Source organism: Oncorhynchus tshawytscha, linkage group LG07, assembly GCF_018296145.1.
Source record: "Oncorhynchus tshawytscha isolate Ot180627B linkage group LG07, Otsh_v2.0, whole genome shotgun sequence".
Taxonomy (NCBI): Eukaryota; Metazoa; Chordata; class Actinopteri; order Salmoniformes; family Salmonidae; genus Oncorhynchus; species Oncorhynchus tshawytscha.
Genome location: NC_056435.1, coordinates 65,559,979 through 65,584,726, shown reverse-complemented (window position 1 = coordinate 65,584,726; position 24,748 = coordinate 65,559,979). Strand labels below are relative to the sequence as shown.

General features: G+C 43.2%; 1 protein-coding gene across 2 annotated transcripts; it reads right to left on the bottom strand.

Annotated features, from left to right (window-relative positions):
• Window positions 1–24,600, bottom strand: LOC112255051 (serine/threonine-protein phosphatase 4 regulatory subunit 1-like). 2 transcript variants are annotated; one of them, XM_042324828.1, is made up of 20 exons: window positions 24,373–24,600; window positions 20,515–20,559; window positions 18,599–18,728; window positions 17,861–17,967; window positions 17,448–17,590; window positions 16,994–17,140; window positions 14,707–14,811; window positions 14,195–14,260; window positions 12,477–12,635; window positions 12,125–12,249; window positions 9,752–10,194; window positions 8,731–9,062; window positions 8,141–8,194; window positions 7,058–7,243; window positions 6,358–6,519; window positions 5,283–5,383; window positions 4,286–4,406; window positions 2,172–2,306; window positions 1,710–1,851; window positions 1–249 (listed from the first exon to the last, which is right to left on the bottom strand). In XM_042324828.1, the coding sequence occupies exons 1-20, from the start codon at window positions 24,377–24,379 to the stop codon at window positions 104–106; spliced, it is 2,856 nt and encodes a 951-aa protein (XP_042180762.1). In that variant the 5' UTR covers window positions 24,380–24,600; the 3' UTR covers window positions 1–103. The 2 variants fall into 2 exon arrangements, with proteins under 2 accessions (XP_042180762.1, XP_042180761.1); XM_042324827.1 differs by having other exon boundaries at window positions 8,114–8,194; window positions 24,373–24,599.
• Window positions 24,601–24,748: the final 148 nt, after the last annotated feature.

Genomic DNA, 24,748 nt, shown 5'->3' with positions numbered 1-24,748 from the left:
TATGTTTACGTATCAGTGCCTTTATTTCCTGCAGGCGAGTGTTCTGGTCAGGTCTGATGCTGGTGATAGTTATTGGCTGTGTGTTGGAGCAGGCTGGAACGTTCTAGATTAAAGCAGAAGTGTCCATAAGCACCATGTCGGGGTCCAGGCTGGCAAAGAAGCGTACGTCTCTGTCCTTGTCCGCCTGCAGGGTCATCACCGTCTCCTCCAGCTCTTCTAAGTAGGCACTGCCCGGCTCTTTGAAGTACGCTGCAAGTACAAGTCAAGTCACTATTTATTTAAAGTGCATTTTACATGGGTCACAACTATAGAAATATAATTACTAGAATGGGTGTCCCAATTCAAGTCAATGAGGCCCTAATGGGTGGACCGGTGGGCAGTACTTAACATAATTAAAATATAAGAATGTAGGAAACTGGGGAAATCTGGAGAACGATAGGGAACAATGAGGAATAGAGGGCAAAACATGAACAACAAAATGAAGGGAGAAAATAGTCCACAGAAGAGAGAGGGAAAACAATATTCTAAGTGGTATGCTCGTTTGGATATCAGAAACATACGGCACAACACATTTTGGGAGGATCAAAAACAACAACATGCAACGAGAGAGAAAATCTGTTGGAACTGGGAAAGACTCACTAACAGGAAGTCGCTCTGGGTAAGAGCTAAATGATTAAAATGTAAATGTACCTGCAAGACCAGTCACCATTTATTGTCATGTACTGTGCTTGACTTGCCTATTGCTATTGCTCTATTCAATATAATTAGTAGTTATGCTCTTCTTCTGCTATTTATTCATTTCATGTGTATTGCATCATACGTCTATTTCTGTTTCTATTTAAGCAATAAGGCACGAGGAGGTGTGGTATATGGCCAATATACCACAGCTAAGGACTGTTCTTAAGCATAACGCAACGCGGATACAGACCTTAGCCGTGGTATATTGGCCATATATCACCACCCCCAGAGCTGCCTTATTGCTATTATAAACTGGTTACCATTGTAATTAGAGCAATACAAATACATGTTTTGTCATATCCGTGGTATATGGTCTGATTACAGTACCACGGTTCAGCCAATCAGTATTCAGGGTTCGAACCACCCAGGTTATAATCTGTTGAAGAACATTCCCATACACATTATGTCAATCAAGCCCTCTGTTTGAACCACTTTGGAGGTTGCCTCATATCACTAACAGGAGATAGCTCACACCCTATTTTAACATGCTCCATGGCTTAGGACAAAAGGATGTTTTGGCTCAGCTCATTTGCTAAGAGGAAGAACTTTGCAGCTGTTTCTGATTAATAAACAATGTCATGCTGGTGGGTGGTAACATTTAAATAAAACCCAGCCCTGAAAAGAAATGGAGTCTGAAAAGAATTTGCATGTTATCTCATAGGAAAAAACATGGCATTGACACAGATTTCCGCAAATGTCACACCTTGAATTTCCCACTTCAAGGACAAATAATTGACACTTTCACTAAAATGATGACCTATTGAGGTAAATCATTTACAACACCATGGGTAAGCTCTGACCATCATCTTTCATCTCGAAAAGTGGATTTCTGGTGTGGGCTTTTAAATGTGTGAGACATATTCCCTCTCGAAGACAAATTATGTTCTATTCCATTCTTGACTTTCTCAATAGCATAAAGCATCTCATGCATGAACCATATTCTTGGGTAGATAAGAGGGCCCAGTCTTTACCTTTCTCCATGACACTCTGCCGCAGTGCTTTGGCCACCAGCACGCGGACGTTGGCCACGGGGTCCAACGACAGGCTGAGGAGACTGGGGAGGAGGTGCTGGGCAAACTGGTCCATGGGCATACAGTCCTCCTCCACGATGGCCTGGGGAACACAGCGGAGAGTGAGTTAATAGAAAAACAGATTTAGATAGAAAAATAGATGACAGATGGTAAGCAGAGCCGTTCGTGTTCATTGGGGAATGCAACAGAAAATGTTTCAAAAATCAGTTTCCCTTCTGTTTGGTGCCTAATGAACATGACCAAGCAGTCAGGCATACAATTCTCACTTCCGCCTTCTTTCAGAATAGTTCTATGGCAAGCATGGCTGATGCAATTTCACACTAAACATTATTTTGAAGGCAGCAGATATTGGGATTAGTGTTTGTAAGGATTTCTTTTCATAAATACTATGTGTGTCCTGACCTGGCAGATGAAGGCAAAGGCCTGGCGGCCCACCCATTTTGGACAGTGGCAGAAGCGGGCGATGAGCTCGTTGCTGAAGTTCAGGCCCAGCTCGTGGGCTCCACACGCATACATCTTCTGTAAGATCTCCACCACCTGGGACAGACAAGATGATATTTGATGACATTTCCACAATACGAGGTCGAAATAACAGTATGAAATTGTGTATGAGCCGTTTGAAGAAAATGCCTGGAATTTCAGCCTGTTCAGGAAGGATGGATCTTTTGGCCCACAGCATGATGTCACAATGTGATCTGATCATAATAAACCAATGACTGTTCATCTGGGTAATGGGGTTGGCTGGAGACCATCCTATCAGGGCTGTGTATGTAAATACAATACATGACCAAAAGTATGTGGACACCTGCTCGTCGAACATCTGATTCCAAAATCATCAGCATTAATATGGCGTTGGTCCCCCCTTTGCTGTTATAACAGCCTCCACTCTTCTGGGAAGGCTTTCCACTAGATGGTGGAACATTGTTGCGGAGACTTCATTGTCATGATGAAACAGGAAAAGGCCCCCAAACTGTTGTCACAAAATCATCTAGACATTCCTTGAATGTTGTAGCATTAAGATTTCCCTTCACTAGAACTAAGGGGCCAAACCCAAACCATGAAAAACAGCCCCAGACCATTTTTTACAGTTGGTAATTACGCATTCGGGTACCTAGTATTCTCCTGGCATCCGTCAAACCCAGATTAATCAGTTAGACTGCCAGATGGTGAAGCGTGATTCATCACTCCAGGTAGCGCGTTTCCACTGTTCCAGAGTCCAATGGCTGCGAGCTTTACACCATTTCTTCCAACGCTTGGCATTATGCATAGTGATCTTAGGCTTTTGTGCTGCTGCTCAGCCATGGAATCCCATTTCATGATGCTCCCGAAGAACAGTTCTTGTGAGGGAAGTTGCTTCCAGAGGCAGTTTGGAACTCATTAGTGAATGTTGCGACTGAGGACAGATTATTACATGCTACAACACTCGGCGGTCCCGTTCTGTGAGCTTGTGTGGCCTACCACTTCGCGGCTGAGCCGGTGTTGCCACTAGATGTTACCACTCCACATAACAGCATTTACAGTTGATCGGGACAAACTGACTTGTAGGAAATGTGGCATCCTATGACGGTGCCACGTTGAAAGTCACTGAGCCTTTCAGTAAGGCCATTCTATTGCCAATGTTTGTCTATGGAGATTGCTGACAGGTGTAAAATAGAGCATACAGCCATGCAACAGGTGATGCTGAAATAGCCGAATCCACTCATTTGAAGTAGTGTCCACATACTTTTGTCTATATAGTGTATGTGGGATGCTGGGCTGAAGGGAGTTGTAGTTTTCATGAAGCAAATATTCAAACTAGTTCAGTGCATAAACGTGGTAATTAAATAGAATGACCACAATCCATTGTGCCTGTTCTTCCTGGCTCGCACAGAGCCCGCACAACAGACTGCATGAGAGGAATGTACACAACATGACGAGAGGGATAGAGACAGTACGTGAAGTAGCTCTACCCGATTGATAGTTATAGGAGCTGGATATAAGCAGTCTAGAAAGTATGCCATGTCTTCTTTAAAGAACTAGTCAAATGGTTTCGTCAGACAGCTCTGCAGCATACTTAGGCAGCTACCAGCTAGCCACTAGCCTAGCTAAGTAGGAGGACTAAAAGACTGTAGAGTATGGGAAGCACAGGGATACCATTAGATGGTTGGCTGGCTGCTATTGCCTGAGCAGAGATGAGATGATCAAATAAAAACAAAGTAATATACACAACTGAAATATTTTGTTTTTTCATAGTAATTTCCTATTTTTCTATTGTTGTCCTGACACAGACAATGGAATATTTTCAGCCATTTGTGAGGCAAACCATGTTTGGATGCTTCCCATTCTTAAGAAAGGCAGGTCACTGATAAGATGACTGTCACTTCCACAGAAGTTTGTCACAATACAGACATGCGCACACAAGCACACCTCATATCATTGAGGACAATATGAGTACTTGAGGCTGTCAAAAATGATAAAGAAAACATTGTTACATCATTTCACCCCCCAAACAATTAAAGTACAAATGGCGTGCCTACCAGCTGGTAAGAGATCCACCGGACCTCTGACACTTTGTCTGAGCAGAGGGTTAGTGCTATTTGTCTTAGGTAGTTATACACATCATCGTGGCTGTACAACTCCATGATCAAGATCAGCTGCCTGTGGACACACACATGAAGACGTTCTGTTCAACACACATTGGATCCTAAAAAAAAAAAGTACATTTTCTTTCTCTGATATCTTCACTCCACAAAGAGGTCCAACAATACTTCTATATGCATTGGGAGAGCAGAGTAAATAAAACCAAGAGGGCGACTGCTTTTGTGACACCATGGAGCGCCATGTTAACCTGAGTGACAGTCTGTTTGTGCCATCATGCCGAGTCCCTGTCAATCATTGTTGTGTTTGGCTTGATGGAGTAGACAAGAGCACAAACAGATACGGGGCCAGAATCCACAAACTGTCTCAGAGTAGGAGTGCTGATCTAGGATCTGTCCATATAATCTTATTACGATCTAAAAGGCAAAACTGGTTCTAGTTCAGCACTCCTACGCCGAGATACTGAGGATACGGGCCCAATGTTAGTGATTTACTGCCATATGCCGTCCTGCTCAGGAGCATCATTCATTGCCTGATCCACCCTGCTGACCTGGATGAAACCCTGTGATCATTGGAAGGCCCATCCAAGTGGAATACTAAAATTGTGCATGACATCACAGTCTGGTGGCAAGTGCGCCCTCTATTGGGAGAAATCTGGAGGCCTCGATCCTAGATGAATGAGAAAGACCTAGCCCTGATCTAAATGAATGGGAAACTCACCCGGCCAGCTGGTATCTAAATGAATGGGAAACTCACCCGGCCAGCTGGTATCTAAATGAATGGGAAACTCACTCGGCCAGCTGGTATCTAAATGAATGGGAAACTCACCCGGCCAGCTGGTATCTAAATGAATGGGAAACTCACCCGGCCAGCTGGTATCTAAATGAATGGGAAACTCACTCGGCCAGCTGGTATCTAAATGAATGGGAAACTCACTCGGCCAGCTGGTATCTAAACCTCCAGTTGCGGCTGTTGTCCGTCACCATGAACTCCTGAAGCTGGTACAGGTACTCTCTCCTGTTCTCTGCATGGAGCAGCTGCCACAAGACAAGACAGAAGACAGAAAGCTTTAGCACCACAGCAACAGATCCAAGTTATGGGTCGTTCCACGAAAAGAGTGCCTTTTGTATTGCTTTGATATTTTTGGTAGAAATTGTGCACTGATATTGAATTTTAAAAGCCTTTTCAATTAAAGTGCCCCTTAATATAGACCAAATAGAGAATTCAAGAAGTCAAAATGTTTACATAAATAAAGACTTACTAAAGTGCTAAAATTATGCATTTTTACATGTCGCTCTGTGCACCCTCTGACTTCTGGGAAGATTTGAATCCACATAACACCAAGTTTAAACCACCATTGTAAAGCCCTAGTTATTGTGTTGCTTTGACAAAGTCATTTCTGAAGATTACTAAGATGAAATCATCAACCCTGTTATGTACAAACCAGTTACTTTATTCGACACTTACTTGAGATGGGAAAATGAGTTTGTTATGACAGAATGCTAAAATTGGGTGAAACCAAAAGTTACGCATCTCAAAAAGGCGCGGTGGAAACACCCTCATGTTTCCCCATCATTAAAAAACCCCTGGACAACAAATTATCATTTATTAGTGATGCAAGGCACAAGTATCAAAAGAAGTATAGACAAACGAAATAAGAGTAAAAGGAGTCAACCTGTAAACCAAACATGTTGTTATTGTGAAAGAGAAATTGGTTCAATGACAACCATATGAACTCAGTACACAGGTCAAGTCAGGCAGACATCCACATTTAAAATCCATTATGGTAGCCTGAGTTCCAATCTGTTTGTGCTCTCATGACAACTCCTTGTCAATGTTTGGCCCGACAATGAGCAATGGAGTTGGTAAGAAGAGCACAAACACATCTGGGACCAGGCTAGTAAAACAGCACAGGAGGTGGACCAAACGTTTTCATTTTAATGTGTAGCCTATGTAGATGGCCGATTTAGAATCGCTACACAGTTGCTCGTTACACGTATGGTGGTCTCACCTTGAGGAAGTCATAGAGGTGTTTGAGCACGCCGATGCGCACCTCGTCCAGGTCCTTAAGGAAGCCGTTGAAGATGGGCACCAGGTCGGCCGCCGTCAGCTGGTCCCCCAGGATCAGGGCCAGATCGTGGATGGAGAACGCCAGCGTCCGGCGCACTTTCCACTGTAGGGGTAATGGGTACAGCCAGTGGGTTAGCTTGGCTCGTCACAAAACAAAACGTTTCCATGTTAGAGAGAATTAGGAGGAGTATAGTCAACATGACCGTTGTCAGGTCAGAGGTGGTAATTGAGAGTATAGCCACTGCTACTTCAGCACACTCTCTCCTCTCGACCGCTGTCCCATCTAATTTGCCCAGAAGTAAGCAAACATTTGAGGTAACTGAAGTTCCGTACAGCCTCCAAGTCAAAATGACAAGCTGTATTGCTTTTGGTTGCAAACTAACATGTCAATATTACGTCATGAGACCTGTGACCAAGCAGTCACTGAACTGGCCATTACCATAGCAACGTGCATAGGATTTCAAACACAAATGTAACGGTTGTTCTCTGACGTATCAATCTCCAGTGATGAGATGATGTCAATACATAGTGTGTTGTTCACTTTTCGTTCCAAACCAAGCTCTTATCATTGAAGACCGAGACTTTTCTCTGTCGTGTTCTTGGGCACACAACGGAAAACTTTTGAATCCAAAAGCACCCACCTGTACATCGGTGGCGAGGGTCTCGTACGTGTCCTTTAGGCAGTGCCAGTTCTGTCGGCCCAGGGTGAGGGCCACGCCAGGTAGGCTGAACGCACAGTGCTTGGCGATCTCAGTGTCCACCGTCTGGGCCTGCGCCGGGTCCGTCATGGAAAGATACTGGTCCAGCAGCTGCTGGGGAATCACATTCTGGAGGAGGGAGGGGGGGGGACAAGAGTGGTTCAAACTTGTTACTATCATAGCCATGGCAGCAGCTCTCAGTAGAAGGGACAAGAGGAGCTGGTTTCCCCGGACGAAAGCCCGATTCACATTCAACAGCTGAGACGAGAACGGACTGCTTTACGTGTTCGTGATCTGAATGGTGTAGTTTCAGAAAGTCTCGTGTCGGATGCTGGAGTTTCCAAAATTCCACACGTCAAATCTTAGCGAAAGACTAGATGTGTCCGTTTAGCCAATACGATAACAATGCGCTAACCTTCCGTGTTTAGCCAACCAAGGTTACAGCCAGATATCCATTTCTGTGGGGATAGCTGAAGTTAGCTAGCCTGGCTTGCTAATATTTCGTTGTCAAGTCACAAAGTGAGCTGGTGAGCCAGCCAGTGGCTGCATGTATTTCATGAAACTTGTTTGCTAAATACCTTGCTACAAGTAGCTAGCAACTTTGTAGCAAAGTTTCAGCACTGTGCTCAACCTTTTGTATTTTGTATTTCAATTCCCCAGTCAGCTGTTTTACAACATAAAATTCCAATTCTATCTTGTTTTGTCTCATCTTTCCTTTTGTTGGCTGCTGGATCTGTACCAGGCTTAAGCCCGTCCAGGACTCAAATGCACCATCAATGGAGATATGCATTTTAGACCAGGACTAGGCTGAATCTGGAACACTGGCCCTAGATCTTGTCAATCGCAATTCCTTGGACACTGGATCATTTTACTATTCTCAGACAAAACAACTTAAAGATGTACCTCAGACTTGACTGGAACATAAATGTCCCTCTATGTGCACAGTAAGGTTTATTAGAAATTCAGAAATTCAGTGTTTGACAGAACTGACTAACTGACCTGGACCTTGGACTTCTCCTCACACACCTGGTTGAAAGCAGAGTCCTCTTTCCCCTCCAGGCTCTCCATCAGCTCCGGCTCCTGATCAACAACAGGAGTAGATACATAGACAAATATACCAGTCAGCTAGCAGACAAATATACCAGTCAGCTAGCAGACAAATATACCAGTCAGCTAGCAGACAAATATACCAGTCTGAGGTCCGGACAACAGGACCACCGATTTGACACACTTAACTCTATCTGAGAAGTAGTTGGTGAACCAGGCGAGGCAGTCATTAGAGAAACCAAGGCTGTTGAGTCTGCCGATAAGAATATGGTGATTGACAGAGTCGAAAACCTTGGCTAGGTTGATGAAGACGGCTGCACAGTACTGTTTTTTAATCAATGGTAGTTATGATATCGTTTAGGACCTTGAGTGTGGCTGAGGTGCACCCGTGACCAGCTCAGAAACCGGATTGCATAGTGGAGAAGGTACGGTGGGATTCAAGATGGTCGATGATCTGTTTGTTCACTAGGCTTTTGTGTCAAAGTTCAATATAGTCTCATTAACAGTGTCAAAGTTCCATTTAGTTTCTCAGTGTCAAAAAGCAATTAATCAAAGTCATTTTGACTCACCACGCTGCTGTGGTCCGAGTCCTCCCGTACTAGGACAGGCGAGTTGGGGGGTGACTCATAAGGCTCTGGCTCCTTCTCAGTCTCAGCTTCTGCCTCTTTCTGTTCCTCTGTGGGTGCTGGGTCCTTGGCCTGCTGGGTTGGTGGCTCAGGTGTCTGTCTCTCCTCTGTGGTCACTCTGTTCTGGGAGGACTCCTCATCTGGTTCTCCACCCTCTGGTGTCTGGCTCTCTGACTCGCCCTCCTCCTCAGACTGGCTCTCTGACTCGCCCTCCTCCTCAGACTGGCTCTCCAGCTGGGCAGCCTTTAGGGCGGCTGAGAGCACCTGTACTTGGGCTGGAAGACACATGCGGAAACACACACACACACACACACACACACACACACACACACACACACACACACACACACACTTGTAATGTGACATAAAAAAGGTACCGGAGCTCCAAGTCTAGGACCAAAAAGCCCCTCAACAGCTTTTACCCCAAAGCCATAAGACTGCTGAACAATTAATAAAATCGCCACCAATTAATAAAAATGTTGTACACTGATGCTACTCGCTGTTTATTATCTCTGCATAGTCACTACACCCCCACCTACATGTACAAATGACCTCAACTAACCTGTACCACCGCACACTGACTCTGTACCGGTGTCCCCTGTATATAGCCTCGTTGTTGTTTTTCTCATTGTGTACTTTTTCTTATTACTTTTTATTTTAGTCTACTTGGTAAATATTATCTTAACTCTTCTTGAACTGCACTGTTGGTTAAGGGCCTTCACAGTAAAGTCTACACTTGTTGTATACGGCACATGTGACAAATAAAGTTTGATTTGATTTGAACACAGAGGTCACGCTCAAACTCCTAAATGTCCAGACTATTAAGTTCACTGTGTGTTAAATAATGTTGTGAAGGTTGGATGATATCCAGCGCATTGTGTCACCATAAAACTCAATTTGTCCAAAACCAATTTCTTTACTTAATTGACAACCTTTGAAGAGACATGTTTCCCTCAATCCTCACCTTGTACATCAGGGTCGTCCATGTGGGACTGGAGGCAGTCCAATACCTTCTGGATCTGAGAGCAGGTGGCTGGATCCAGACTGGACACCACCACCTCCTCCTCCTCCTTTTCTCCCTCTGTCCGAGTCCGAGGACCCTGGTCCTTCAGCATCTCCAGCTCCTGGCTGATATCCACTAACGGAGGCCTCCAGTAGAGGAAAGAGTTAAAATTCTGGTCTGTTTGTTCCGTCTCCTTGTTTTTATTATTTGTGGGAGGAAGGTTGTTGTTGTTGAGCGCCTGGCCTTCGTGTTGGTTTTGGGGAGGAGTGTGTGTGGAGTCGCTGCCACTGTTCCCCCTGGACATCGATTCTAGGGATGGGGTGGAGCGGCCATCTTGGTTAATGGGTGTGTGTGAGGGTCTCACTGTGGGGCCGTTGGAGGACTCTATGCAGAGGGGAGAATTGCTGCAACAGAGAGCCAACAAATATCAGAGAGCCCCATTATCTCCCTCTAACTATATCAACATAATTTATTCCAAATGCATTTGTTTTTAAATAATCACAACACAACTTTGTGACACAACACACATTAATTCAAACCCATTTAACACTAGTCATTTTGACTGCTCATGAATTGTATTAATTTATTACTCCATTTTTTTTCTCATGCAGGCCTCTGTCCTCGACTTTTCCAAAATAAGTCTATATAACACACTGTCGTTGTTAGAATCTTAATATCAGGTACTGGAGTTACAACCAGTTGAATGAGGTAATGTCATTCATTGAATGGTTTTCCCCCATTGCTCTGCTCCTCCCAACAGTAGGGCCTGCTCCTTTCTTCCTGCTCCTCCCAACAGTAGGGCCTGCTCCTTTCTTCCTCCTCCTCCCAACAGTAGGGCCTGCTCCTTTCTTCCTCCTCCTCCCAAACAGTAGGGCCTGCTCCGCTCCTCCCAAACAGTAGGGCCTGCTCCGCTCCTCCCAAATAGTAGGGCCTGCTCCTCTCCTCCCAAACAGTAGGGCCTGCTCCGCTCCTCCCAAACAGTAGGGCCTGCTCCGCTCCTCCCAAACAGTAGGGCCTGCTCCGCTCCTCCCAAACAGTAGGGCCTGCTCCGCTCCTCCCAAACAGTAGGGCCTGCTCCCAAACAGCTCCTCCCAAACAGTAGGGCCTGCTCCGCTCCCCCAAACAGTAGGGCCTGCTCCGCTCCCCCCAAACAGTAGGGCCTGCTCCGCTCCCCCCAAACAGTAGGGCCTGCTCCACTCCTCCCAACAGTTGAAAGTGCAGTGCCCAGCTGATAATCACCCCGATAATGAAACTGAACCAAAACCAATTTCACTAATATAACAACAGATGAAATAAATTAAGTAAAGTATGTTGGGGAGAAAGGGGGAGAATGGGTGAGTTGATGAGCGGTTGATGAGCGGTCTAATCAGTCTACTCTGGCCTACAGGGAATACAGGCTAGACAGCGAGAGCGTGTGTAAATGTACATGCTGAACTGCTTTCAATATCTGGGAAGATATCCACATGAGGCAGCAGGTGAGAGAGTGTGGGAGAATGTGGTGATGAGGCTTATGGAACCTTATGCTGGCAAGGGGACAAATGTCACCATGGAAAATTTCTTCACTGTCATTGGCAAATAAATTGGCTTGTAAAGAAAACAAGTCTGGTCGCACCATGAACAAAGTGAAACAGGAGCTATCTCCCTCTGCGCAAAATTCAGCACCTACACAGCCATGGTGGAGTACAACAGTGCTGAAAAATGTCAAGAAGATGGGAACAAAAAGAGAACCGTAGACTGTTACGCACTACAACCAAACAAAGGTATGACAAAGTGTCAAGCAAGTGAACGTTACCAAAATTGTGTCAACTGTTTGGACAAGGAATAACAGCTGCTAAAACTCTCAACCAATGTTCTTCTACCTTCCGGAATGCATATAATGCCCTCCCCCGCCCTCCATTCAGCAAATCAGACCACGATTCCATCTTGCTCCTCCCCTCCTATTGCCAGAAACTCAAACAGGAAGCACCTGGGGTGAGGACTATTCAACGCTGGTCTGACCAATCGGAAATCACGCTTCAAGATTGTTTTGATCACTGGGATATGTTCAGTGTAGCTTCAGAATATAATAGACACATACGGTGAATTAATAACAGCTAAATGAAATCCAACTGATGCCATTGCTTGAAGACGCACACAAGATTATATTAATTGACTGATGTCCTATCGACACTTACATTCATTATAACTATAATAAAATCACAACACTCAAAACTCTAAATTCAAAAGTGAAAACAAGAAAAGGCTATTGGTTCATTTTACTAGTGTTTTTTTGGACCCAGAGTGGTGCGGTGACAATGTGTGTGTTTTGCTGTTGGTTTGTGTTTGTGTCCTAACCTGTCAGAGGGACACGTGGGGACCTCCAGCAGCGTGCCGTCCTCTTTGAAGTAGAGGCCCGTGCTGGAGGGGTTGGCAAAGGTGGAGATGAAGCGTCCCAAAGACTGGAAGGCAGCCTGGCGCACCTGGAGGGTCAAGAGAGCATGTCGACCACGTCATTAAATACAACAACGTAGTAACACACATAATAATATATGTATCTCTATGATGTTCACCGTCAATCTATCATCACTGTTATTATTGTAATATGTGGTCATTCATGCGGAAAAACATCTCATACAAACAACACCAGAATAGAATGATGTTTATACTGTGTGTGTGTATGTGTGTGTGTGTGTGCACAGTCTCTTACCCAGCGAGACTGGTCACTGATGAGGCTACTGAAAAGGGGGGACAGTTTAGTGCGTCGCACCTCAGGGGAGGTGGAGTTGGAGACGATCATGAAGCAGTCGGCGCACGCCTTCCGGATGCCCCACAGGCTGTCAGAGCACAGGTCAAAGAACTTGGACATCTGGGCAGTGACAGAAGATAATCATTACAAGGGATGTATTCATTAGTGGAGATCGTTGCAAACTGTAGCAAAACATTTTCCAATGAAAAACGAGAATATCTTATTAGACAAAGGTAGGTTGCACTTAAGGAAATCACAAATATCATGGATATATGGAGGATTAAATGTCCTGACCTAGTGAGATATACATGGTGGAGGCTCCATTAGGCTAGTCACCTTGACTACTTTCTTATGTCATTCTCGCTGGCACCAAAAGTTTGAAAAGTGTTGATACGGGACAGAATGCAGTAGGACCATAAAATAATTGGCATATACGGTACATAGATCATCAAGGACAACAACCACCCGACCCACTGGCTGTTCACCCCGCTATCATCCAGAAGGCGAGGTCAGTACAGGTACATCCAAGCATGGACCGAGAGACTGAAAAACAGCTTCTATCTCAAGGCCATCAGACTGTTAAACAGCCACCACTAACATGGAGTGGCTGCTGCCAACACACTGACTCAACTCCAGCCACTTTAATAATGGGAATTGATGGAAATTGATGTAAAATGTATCACTAGCCACTTTAAACAATGCTACTTAATATAATGTTTACATACCCTACATTACTCATCTCATATGTATATACTGTACTCGATACCATCTACTGCATCTTGCCTATGCCGTTCTGTACCATCACTCATTCATATATTTTGTATGTACATATTCTTTATCCCTTTACACTTGTGTGTATAAGGTAGTAGTTTTGGAATTGTTAGGTTAGATTACTCGTTGGTTATTATTGCATTGTTGGAACTAGAAGCACAAGCATTTCGCTACACTCGCATTAACATCTGCTAACCATGTGTATGTGACAAATGAATTTGATTTGATTACATTACTCTTACATAATGTCCACGTGGGCGAGGATATTGGAAACTTGTGACAGAGTGTGCAAAGCTGTCATCAAGGCAAAAGGTGGTTTCTTAGAAGAATCTAAAATATATTTTGATTTGTTTAACACTTTTTGGTTACTACAGGATTCCACGTGTTATTTCATAGTTTTGATGTCTTCACTATTATTCTACAATGTAGAAAATAGTAAAAGTAAAGAAAAACCCTTGAATGAGTAGGTGTGTCCAAACTTTTGACTGGTACTGTGCTTCTACACCTGCATTACTTTCTGTTTGGGGTTTTAGGCTGGGATTCTGTACAGCACTCTGTGGCATCAGCTGATGTAAGAAGGGCTTTATAAATACATTTGATTGATTGATACTGTATCTTTGAGTGTGATGATGAAATAAAGCAACATCCTAGTGACTCACCAGTAGTTTCTCTGTGGCATCAGCTGATGTAAGAAGGGCTTTATAAATACATTTGATTGATTGATTGATTGATTGATTGATACTGTATCTTTGAGTGTGAGGATGAAATAAAGCAACATCCCTAGTGACTCACCAGTACTTTCTATGTGGCATCAGCTGATACAAGAAGGGATTTATAAATATGATTGATTGATTGATACTGTATCTTTGAGTGTGATGATGAAATAAAGCAACATCCTAGTGACTCACCAGTAGTTTCTCTGTGGCATCCCGGCCCACAATGGAACAGAACTCTCCGAAATTGGCTGCACACACCTGAAGGAAAACAGTGTCAAAAACCTGTTAAAACTGGTTTGTTCATGCAGCTTTTTTGCTCACTCGTACGACTGGAGGAAAACAACAACAACAAAAAACATACCCTTTATTCTAAATGTATTTACCCGTGTCGGCCTTATAGGCTTAATACGGTTGGTTCTGAATAATAAGGGGCACATTACAATCATTACAAGCTCAGGAAAATCTCCAAAATAAATACCCCTCCCCAACTGGCACTAAATTCCCAAGGGGATTACAATTCCAAACAGATAGTTTAGGCAGTCATACTTAATCACAAAACACACTGCATTCATTCAGTTTGTGAACATTTCGGAAGATTCAAGATGGGAAACACACTCCTTGAGCGACTACCATAAACAGTGCGTCATGTTTATTGTCAAACCTGCGCTCTAGTTGGATCCGGAGAACTGTGTGTTTGAGTTTACCTTGCGGACTTGGAAGAGCCTGGCGTCGCTGCACAGCTCACAGAAACGCTCCAACAGCTGCTCCACGGTCTCTTTGCTCAGCATGGTTACCAGCTTACACATGATCTACAGAGCAGGGAGAGAGGATCACAATCAATGTAATTCTAATGAAATCCACAGGGGCTCCAGAGTACAGATTTGGGATCAGCTTCCCCTCCCCCAATGTAAAAAAATGTTTTCTGGGGAAAATGCTAAACTGACCCAAGATCTGCGTCTAGGGACACCCTTACACCTCCACATGGATCAGAGCACAAAGGAAGCACAGTGCTTGATTCTCAAACAGCACTGTTGGACTTGGTGGAGGATTCAGCTGGGCATTCCACACAGCCTTACCATTCCACAGCTAACCGTATTAGAGAAAGCATCATCAAGGTTACAAAAATAAACCCTCTTTTATAAACACAGTACTGGTGGTAGTGACCTTGCATTTATGCTGACTTGTCTACCCACTGCAAACTCCTCTGAAGCTGCATCTCAAATGGACTTCAATATTGTGGCTAGGGTCCACTAACAACCATCCTCATTCTTCCCATCCAGGGATCAGTCTTAGCCGATATCCTCATTCTTCCCATCCAGGGATCAGTCTTAGCCGATATCCTCATTCTTCCCATCCAGGGATCAGTCTTAGCCGATATCCTCATTCTTCCCATCCAGGGATCAGTCTTAGCCGATATCATCTTTGTCTGACGTGTTTTTGGTAGAATGCCTCAAAACCACTACTCTTGCATCTGTGTCCTGTATGTCTCTGTGTTCTATACAGTGCTTTCAGAAAGTATTGCCTTTTCCCCCCACATTTTGTTACGTTACAGCTTTATTCTAAAAATGATTTTATTGTTTTTTTGTTCACAATAGCAAAGCAAATGTTTGTTTTTTTGTGCATATTTATTCAAAATAAACCCATAAATATCATATTTACATAAGTATTCAGATCATTTACTCGGTACTTTGTTGAAGCACCTTTCGGAGTGATTACAGCCTCAAAGTCTTCTGGGGTATGACGCGACAAGCTTGGCTCACCTGTATGTGAGTTTCTCCCATTGTTCTCTGCAGTTCCTCTCAAGCTCTGTCATGTTGGATGGGGAGCGTCGCTGCACCACTATTTTCATGTCTCTCCAGAGATGTTTGATGGGGTTAAAAATCAGAGATCTGGCTGGGCCACTCAAAGACATTCAGAGACTTGTCCCAAAGCCACACTTGCATTGTCTTGGCTGTGTGCTTAGGGTTGTTGTCCTGTTGGAAGGTGAACCTTCCAACCTTCACCCCCAGTCTGAGGTCCTGGGTGCTCTGGAGCAGGTTTTCATCAAGGATCTCTCTGCACTTTGCTCCTTTCATCATTCCCTCGATTCTGACTAGTCTCCCAGTCCCTACCACTGAAAAACATCCCCACAGCATGATGCTGCCACCACCATGCTTCACCGTAGAGATGGTGCCAGGTTTCCTCCAGACATGCCGCTTGCCATTCAGGACAAAGAGTTGAATCTTGGTTTTGTTAGATCAGAGAATCTTGTTTCTCATGGTCAGAGGGTCCTTTAGGCAAACTCCAAGCGGGCTGCCATGTGCCTTTTACTGAGGAGTGGCTTCGGTCTGGTCACTCTACCGTAAAGGTCTGATTGTTGGAGTGCTGCAGAGACGGTTGTCCTTCTGGAAGTTTCTCCAATCTCCACAGAGGAACTCTGGAGCTCTGTCAGAGTGACCATCGGGTTCTTGTTCACCTCCCTGACCAAGGCCCTTCTTCCCCAATTGCTCAGTTTGGCCGGGTGGCCAGCTCTAGGAAGAGACTTGGTAGTTCCAAACTTCTTCCATTTAACAATGATGGAGGCCATTTTGTTCCCGGGGACCTTCAATGCTGCAGGTATTTTTTGGTACCCTTCCCCAGATTTGTGCATCGATACAATCCTGTCTTGGAGCTCTACGGACAATTGTTTTGACCTCATGGCTTGGTTTTTGCTCTGACATGCACTGTCAACTGTGGGACCTTATATAGACAGGTGTGTGCCTTTCCAAATCATGTACAATCAGTTTAATTTACCACATGTGGACTCACAGTTGTTGAAACATCTCAAGGATGATCAATAGCAAAGGGTCTGAATACTTATATAAATAAGGTATCTGTTTTCATTTTGTCATTATGGGGTATTGTGTGTAGATTGTTGAGGCTTTTAAAAAAAAATCTATTTTAGAATAAGGCTGAAACGTAACTAAATGTGAGCTTGAATCATCAATAAACCCAAAGCCAAAGTCATATTACCGCGACGGCCTCTATCTTGTAGTCGTCGTCGCTGCTGGGCTCGGTGAGGTCCAGTAGAACAGGACATACCTTGGTCTCCATGTCGCCTTTGCAGATGAGGCCCTGCTCTAACAGCACCAACAGGGCCGCCTGACTGGTCTTCCTCACCTGGGGAAAAATACCATCTCTGTCAGTACTGACGGCTTTACTTCAAAATATGCTGTACAATATATAGTGTTTACTTAGCCTGGAAATGCACACTGATTGTGCGCTGCACGTGTTCTGTTCAGTTCACTATGGTAGCCTTTTATCCTAGAATTTGTTTAATGTATTACGAGCTCGTTGAATTTCCAATAACAATTAACATTTACAATTCATAGGCACAAATGACAAGCAAGGGGTGTCAGTAATCACAATTGCTTTAGATAATGTCACGGTTTTGTTGTGGTCTGTTGGGAGTCCTATGTGTTCCTACCTGGTTATTGGGGTCTGTGAGATAATGAACCACGATGGGCACCAGATATCTGGAGAAGGCTGCTGGGAAGTTGGGCTGGCTCTCGTGTAGGAACATTGCGATGTTGGGCACCTGCTCCATCAGCTCAGCGCGCACTGTGGGCTCTGAGGACACACACAAAGAGGACACAGACACACACATAGGGAGATGGTCACAAACATGCGTACAAAAAAAAGTTCAAACAAAACAATACATTTTTATTTGGGGTTAATTGCATATAAAAGTTAGTCAATTAATTTATTCAATTTTACTCCAGTGGATCGTTAAGCTTCCATGTCCAATTCAAGTGACAGCAATTAAAATGGAATTGACCCCAACGTCACAAACAATTGACAGATGTCAAATAATATGAGACAGATAAAAACAACATCTACCTCCATCTTCAGACATTCGGGCAACTGTCTCCATGACACTGATAAAGTCATTCTCATTGTCACTGAATTCTCGAAGCACATCAAGCAACCCGCGTGCCACGATCTGCCTAGAAAGCAACACAAACCCCAAGTTAGTGCCTGTGCCAACATCTAGCCCAAGTAGCACAACACAGCGCTACCGGCCTGTAGCTGACGAGAAAATTACACACATGCACTTGGAAATCACCCCAATGAGGACTTGTACTCAACAAGCAGAGCATGAAAAATTAATTCCCATGAGTGGAGTTCAACTGGGGGCAATGGAGGTGTTTGGAGACGTGATGTGCATGCTAACGTCTTTAAAACCACTGAGGGCATCAGGCAGGCTTTTATCATTGATTGAGCAGAAAGCAAGAAGAGACCAAATCAGAAACACCAAGGTCAAACTATGCTAGTCATAACAATCGTGGCGCCTCGTGAGTTCATGTCTTGAAGCACAGGGTGAAAAGACCTGGAAGTATGGAATGCCCAGCCTACACTCAGCCCATTCACTGATGCCCGACATCTGTTATATTACAGCCATGCCATGGCATGAGCCCAGGTTTGGTGAATTCACATGAACCAGAACTTTTAAATCCAATGTGTACTGTGGTCATTACATTGCAAAAACAAATGGCAGTCATCATGAGCATCACATTACGTCTAAACTTTTGCTTCCCTGTGCCGTGTTTGCAAGTGCATCATAATTTCCGTTCCTACCTGTTGAAGACATTTTCGCTGAAAGCGTATTTCTCTAGTCTCCCCAGGGGGGTGAGATTGTCCTGCCCTGCATCCAGAAAAGCTGTGATCCGAATCCCGTCGCACTCTGATCCGTAGTCATCAAACCCGACTGTCCGGGAAAGAAAGAAAAAAAATCACAACTTCACAAACATGTTTGGTTCACGCTGAGGTGAGTGAGTGTGGAGACAAGGTACGGTGCAGTCAGGAAAGTGACCTTTTCCACTTTTGTTACGTTTCAGTCTTTTTCTAAAATTGATTCAATAAAATGTTTCTCATCAATCTACACACAATACCCCATAATGACAAAGCAAAAACAGGTTTTTAGATTTTTTTTGCAAATGTATGAAATTTTATTTGCATATGTATTCAGACCCTTTGCAAGGAGACTCGAAATTAAGCTCAGGTACGTCCTGTTTTCATTGATCATCCTTGAGATGATTCTACAACTTAATTGGAGTCCACCTGTGGTAAATTCAATTGATTGGACATGATTTGGAAAGGCACACCCTGTCTATATAAAAGGTCCCACAGTTGATAGCGCATGTCAGAGCAAAAATTCTCTAACATTGAAGGTCCCCAAGAACACAGCAGCCTCCATCATTCTTAAATGGAAGAGAACCACCAAGACTCTTCCTAGAGCTGGCCACCCGGCCAAACGGAGCAATCGGGGGAGAAGGGCCTTGGTCAGGAAGGTGACCAAGAACCCGATGGTCACTCTGACAGAGCTCCAGAGTTCCTCTGTGGAGATTGGAAAACCTTCCAGAAGGACAACCATCTCTGCAGCCCTCTACCAATCATTCCTTTATGGTAGAGTGGCCAGACCGAAGCAACTCCTCAGTAAAAGGCACATGACAGCCCGCTTGGAGTTTGCCAAAAGGCACCTAATTGACTCTCAGACCATGAGAAACAAGATTCTCTGGTCTGATGAAACCTAGATTGAAGTCTTTGGCCTGAATGCAAAGTGTCACGTCTGGAGGAAACCTGGCTCAGACTGGGGCAAAGGTTCACCTTCCAACAGGACCATGACCCTAATGATCTGAATACTTATGTAAATGTGATATTTCCAGGTTATTTTTTTTATACATTTGCAAAAAAATCCTAAAAAAACTTTTTGCTTCATCATTATGGGGTTTTGTGTGTTGATTGATGACATACATTTAATTAAAAAAAATTTTTTTTAGAATAAGGCTGTAATGTAACAACATGTGGAAAAAGTCAAGGGGTCTGAATACTTTCCGAATGCACTGCAAGTAAGCACTTTCACCCGGACAAGGAACCACTGCTGTCAGATTAGGCTCAGTGTTAGAATTATAATGTTGATATAAGTGCACTTTGGGTTAACCCTGGCGCAAGTAGTAAGACACCACATTTAACTTCCATATACATAGTAAGCAAAGTGAAAAAGTGACAGCTATAGCACTGCCTGTTTCAGTTACAAAATGAGTAGCCTATGACAAGAGGGATAGATGGATATTGGTAATAATAGCTTGCCTGAACCCAGAGGGGGGGGGTCTGACACAAAGTTAGGGGGTAGCCTAGCGGTAAAGAGCGTTGGGCCAGTAACCGAAAGGTCACTGGTTTGAATCCCCGAGCTGACTAAGTGAAGAAAACAATGTTGATGTGCCCTTGAGCAAGGCACTTAACCGTAATTGTTCCTGTAAGTGGCTGTGGATAACAGCATCTGCTAAATGACTACAATGTCAATGTAAAATGTAACAGCCTTACATTTCATGTGGACAAAGACGGTCAACCAGAAACTACAGGCTTCCCTCACCACACTTTGGAAGGTGTCAGTAAAATCCTGCATTGTATGTGCCTCAGTAAATCTTTCTACATGAACTTCACAAGAATTCAACATGGCATTTGAAACATATTGGTGAGAGGGAAATACTCACAGTCATCCAAATCATCATGGCTATCTTCAAAATATAAAGACAGACCTGCAAAATGGAATGGCGATGAGGACAGATTTTTACAAACATAAAATCATTAATACCTTCAGACAAATGCTAGCTATACGACGACCTGGGGATTAGCAAATACATCAGCTGTTACTATGTTACGTAAGAGAGAAAAGGGGCAAGCTAGCAAAAAATTGCAGTCATTCAATCTTGTCTGTAACAGTTGACATAATGGGAAAATTCGGAGTACAACACATTTCTCATCCTTGGATTGAGGTATGTTTTCCACGCCGTATCGTGCACCAGCTCTGCAGTGTCTTAATCCTTAAGAGTCTAAGTCAGAATAAATAGAAAAATAAAAAATAAAACAAAAACAGATTAAAACAACAACCGTTGGTAAGTCATTTGTGATGTCACACGGAGTATGTTTTGAGATGATGGCCATACCAAGGATCATTTTGCTATTTGAAAAAAATATATACAGTACCAGTCAAAAGTTTGGACACACCTATTCATTCAAGGGTTTTTCTTTATTTTTAACATTTTCTACATTGTATAATAATAGTGAAGACATGGTGTGGCAGGGTAGCCTAGTGGTTAGAGTGTTGGACTAGTAACCGAAAGGTTGCAAGTTCAAATCACAGAGCAGACAAGGTACAAATCTGTCATTCTTCCCCTGAATAGGCAGTTAACCCACTGTTCCTAGGCAGTCATTGAAAATAAGAATTTGTTCTAGTTAAATAAAAGGTAAAAAATAAATAAATAAACATCACAACTATGAAATATGTTTTTCAACAGGACAAAGACCCAACACACCTCCAGGCTGTGTAAGGGCTACATGACCAAGAAGGAGAGTGATGGAGTGCTGCATCAGATGACCTTGCCTCCATAATCACCCACCCTCAAACCAATTGAGATGGTTTGGGATGAGTTGGACCACAGAGTGAAGGAAAGGCAGCCAACAAGTGCTCAGCATATGTGGGAACTCCTTCAAGACTGTAGGAAAAGCATTCCAGGTGAAGCTGGTTGAGAGATTGCCAAGAGTGTGCAAAGCTGTCATCAAGGCAAAGGGTGGCTACTTGGAAGAAGGTTCTTGGAGTTTGCCAAAAGGCACCTAAAGGACTCTCAGCCCATGAGAAACAAGATTCTCTGGTCTAATGAAACCAGGATTGAACTCTTTAGCCAGAATGCCAAGCTTCACGTCTGGAGGAAACCTGGCACCATCTCTACGGTGAAGCATGGTGGTGGCAGCATCATGCAGTGGGGATGTTTTTCAGTGGCAGGGACTGGGAGACTAGTCAGTATCGAGGGAAAGATGAACAGATTAAAGTACAGAGAGATCCTTGATGAAAACCTGCTCCAGAGTGCTCAGGACCTCAGACTGGGGCGGAAGTTTACCTTCCAACAGGACAACAACCCTAAGCACACAGCCAAGACAATGCAGGAGTGGCTTTGGGACAAGTCTCTGAATGTCTGAGTGGCTCAGCCAGAGCCCGGACTTGAACCCGATCGAATATCTCTGAAGAGACTTGAAAATATATGTGCAGCAACGCTCCCCATTCAACCTGACAGAGCTTGAAAGGATCTGTAGAGAAGAATGGGATAAACAGATGTGCCACGCATGTAGCATCATACCCAAGAAGATTTGAGGCTGTAATCACTCCCAAAGCTGCTTCAACAAAGTACTGAGTAAAGGGTCTGAATACTTATGTACGTCATTTATTTTTTAAATACATTTCTAAAACCCTGTTTTTGCTTTGTCATGGGTTGTTTGTAGATTATGAGGAAAAAATCTAATGTAATCTATTTTAGAACAAGGCTGTAATGTAAGAAAGTGGGAGAGGAAAAGTCAAGGGGTCTGAATACTTTCCGAACGCACTGTACTTACATAATTTTAAAAAAACTGGTACCCAGCTACATTCCGACTGGTCTTGTGAGTGTCCTGGAGCTAAACAACCAATATGTACACTACCTTTCAAAAGTTTGGGGTCACTTAGAAATGTAATTGTTTTTGAAAAAAAAAATCACATTTTTTTGTCCATTAAAATAACATCAAATTGATCAGAAATACAGTGTAGACATTGTTAATGTTGTAAATGACTATTGTAGCTGGAAACGGCAACAACAAAACATGTATGTAATATCTACAAGACGCCCATTATCAGCAACCATCACTCCTGTTTTCCAATGGCATGTTGTGTTAGCTAACCCAAGTTTATCATTTTAAAGGGCTAATTGATCATTAGAAAACCATTTAGCAATTATGTTAGCACAGCTGAAAATGGTTGTTCTGATTAAAGAAGGAATACAACTGTCTTTCTTTAGACTAGTTGAGTATCTGGAGCATCAGCATTTGTGAGTTTGATTACAGGCTCAAAATGGCCAGAAACAGAGACCTTTGATCTGAAACTCGTCTATTCGTGTTCTGGCCTGTGTGACATAGGATGTAAAATCTGAAAACACTTGAACCCTACGTCACAGCAATCCGTCACAGCAATCCTCGTAACTCAGCAGGAGAGACTGGTTTCATCACTGTAGCACATTCAGAGCTTGATTTATAGCCATTTGTCTAAAATAATTCAGATTTTAAACAAGATTAATATAAGATTAAAGGTGAGTTCCTACTGAGTTTAGGAAACCAAACTATAGCTCTGTGAGATGTTCACAGTGATGGGGGCAGATGTTTTGAACAAGAGAGACCTTTAGAAAATATGCAAATTTTCTCTAACACTAAGCATACAAATATGTATTTTACAGTTAAGGTAAAATCTTATAGTTAGTAATTTTATAATTTGATTAAACAATATTTAGAAAGCATAAGTAATTTCAAGCCTTATTCATACAGTTTTGTTGAATTGGAAATACAAAATATTTCATGGTTTCATAATTATCATATTTGTACTGTGCACTTGTATCCTCAAGTGACTACATGTCAGCAATTGTATAACTATAAATAATTACCTTTGAGATTACATTTAACTGTTTTTAATACAACCTCACATTTGTTTTGAGCAAACTTCGCTGTCGGACAGAGAGGGGCACCTGGATCACAGCTGGGAGGCAGCCAGGTTCCAAATCATATGCAAGGGCGTGATTAATCGGACCCCTCAATACACACAGGAATGCTGTCTGACCCTAGTACAGCTGTAAACAAGCGGTTCGGATCTGATGGCTAGTGGGGCATTTAGCCTAATCCAGTGGTAACAAGTAAAACCAAGAGAGCATTGGCCAGCCAATGTTAATAAAACACAGAACTAGGAAATATTCCTCCAACTCAAAAACAAACCTTTCCCATAATTTATTGTATGCTGTTTCAGCCAATGAAAATAACTAACTAACATGAGCCACGTACCTAATTTGCGCTGGTACTGGAAAGTTATATACGGTTGCCAAATCACAAGGTTGCTTGCTTGCTGCATACCATTGTTTTAAGATGGATTTGGAATGCCAAGATATCGATGTAAAGGCTAGCAAGCTAGCTAGCAAGATACAGTAGTTTAGGCATGAAAGCAAGTCGACCTGACATATTTAACTAACATTACATTTTAAATTGACCTAACACACAATACATTATAGCTACAACCCATACCTAGAAACATGTGCAGTGTTTGTGTTGTCAACAGGCAGATATAAACACTAGAACTGGCTAGCTAAGATATCCCTTTCGCTTGAAAACACAGCTTGCTGCCCATGTAACGATAGCTAGCTATCCTTATTGCTTGAAAACACACAATAAATCTAGAAATTGTGTCAATGTAGGCTACTTTTCACAAGACATCCTAAACAGTATTTGGACAAACACGATTTCGTTAAAGTTTCGAATAAACGTTATTATCATAGCTAGCCACATACCTGCCATCTTGATTATATGCTCGGTGATCGATTGTTTGGGCTGTCACCATAGAGAATGATAGAGGCCTCTAGTGGCCAGAAGACTATCGTAGCAGGGGCAATGCCAGTGAGGGCTTCCACCATTTTAACAAAGACAGTATAGCTGCAGTCCAAACAACATTTTTTTAAATCTCCTCTGCCTGCACACTACCCACTTTGATTGCCATCTTAAGTGAAGGTCCAATTCACTAACGTTATCCCCTCACCCTCGTTTTAGCTCAAGGGGAGCGAGTGAAGAACTTTGATGACTTGTGGGGTTGATATGACCCACAATTCAATGCAAATTGTAGTCACGAGTCATACTCTGGAGGCCACACAGTGTGGAAATGAATCAACA

What these genes read in the sequence shown, in the direction of transcription:
- LOC112255051 (XM_042324827.1), bottom strand. An exon ending in CCCACGTGTCCCTCTGACAG is followed by an intron (nt 10,195 to 12,124) that starts GTTAGGACACAA and finishes TCTCTGTTGCAG; the next exon opens with CAATTCTCCCCTCTGCATAG. An exon ending in CCTTTGCCTTCATCTGCCAG is followed by an intron (nt 1,852 to 2,171) that starts GTCAGGACACAC and finishes TGTGTTCCCCAG; the next exon opens with GCCATCGTGGAGGAGGACTG.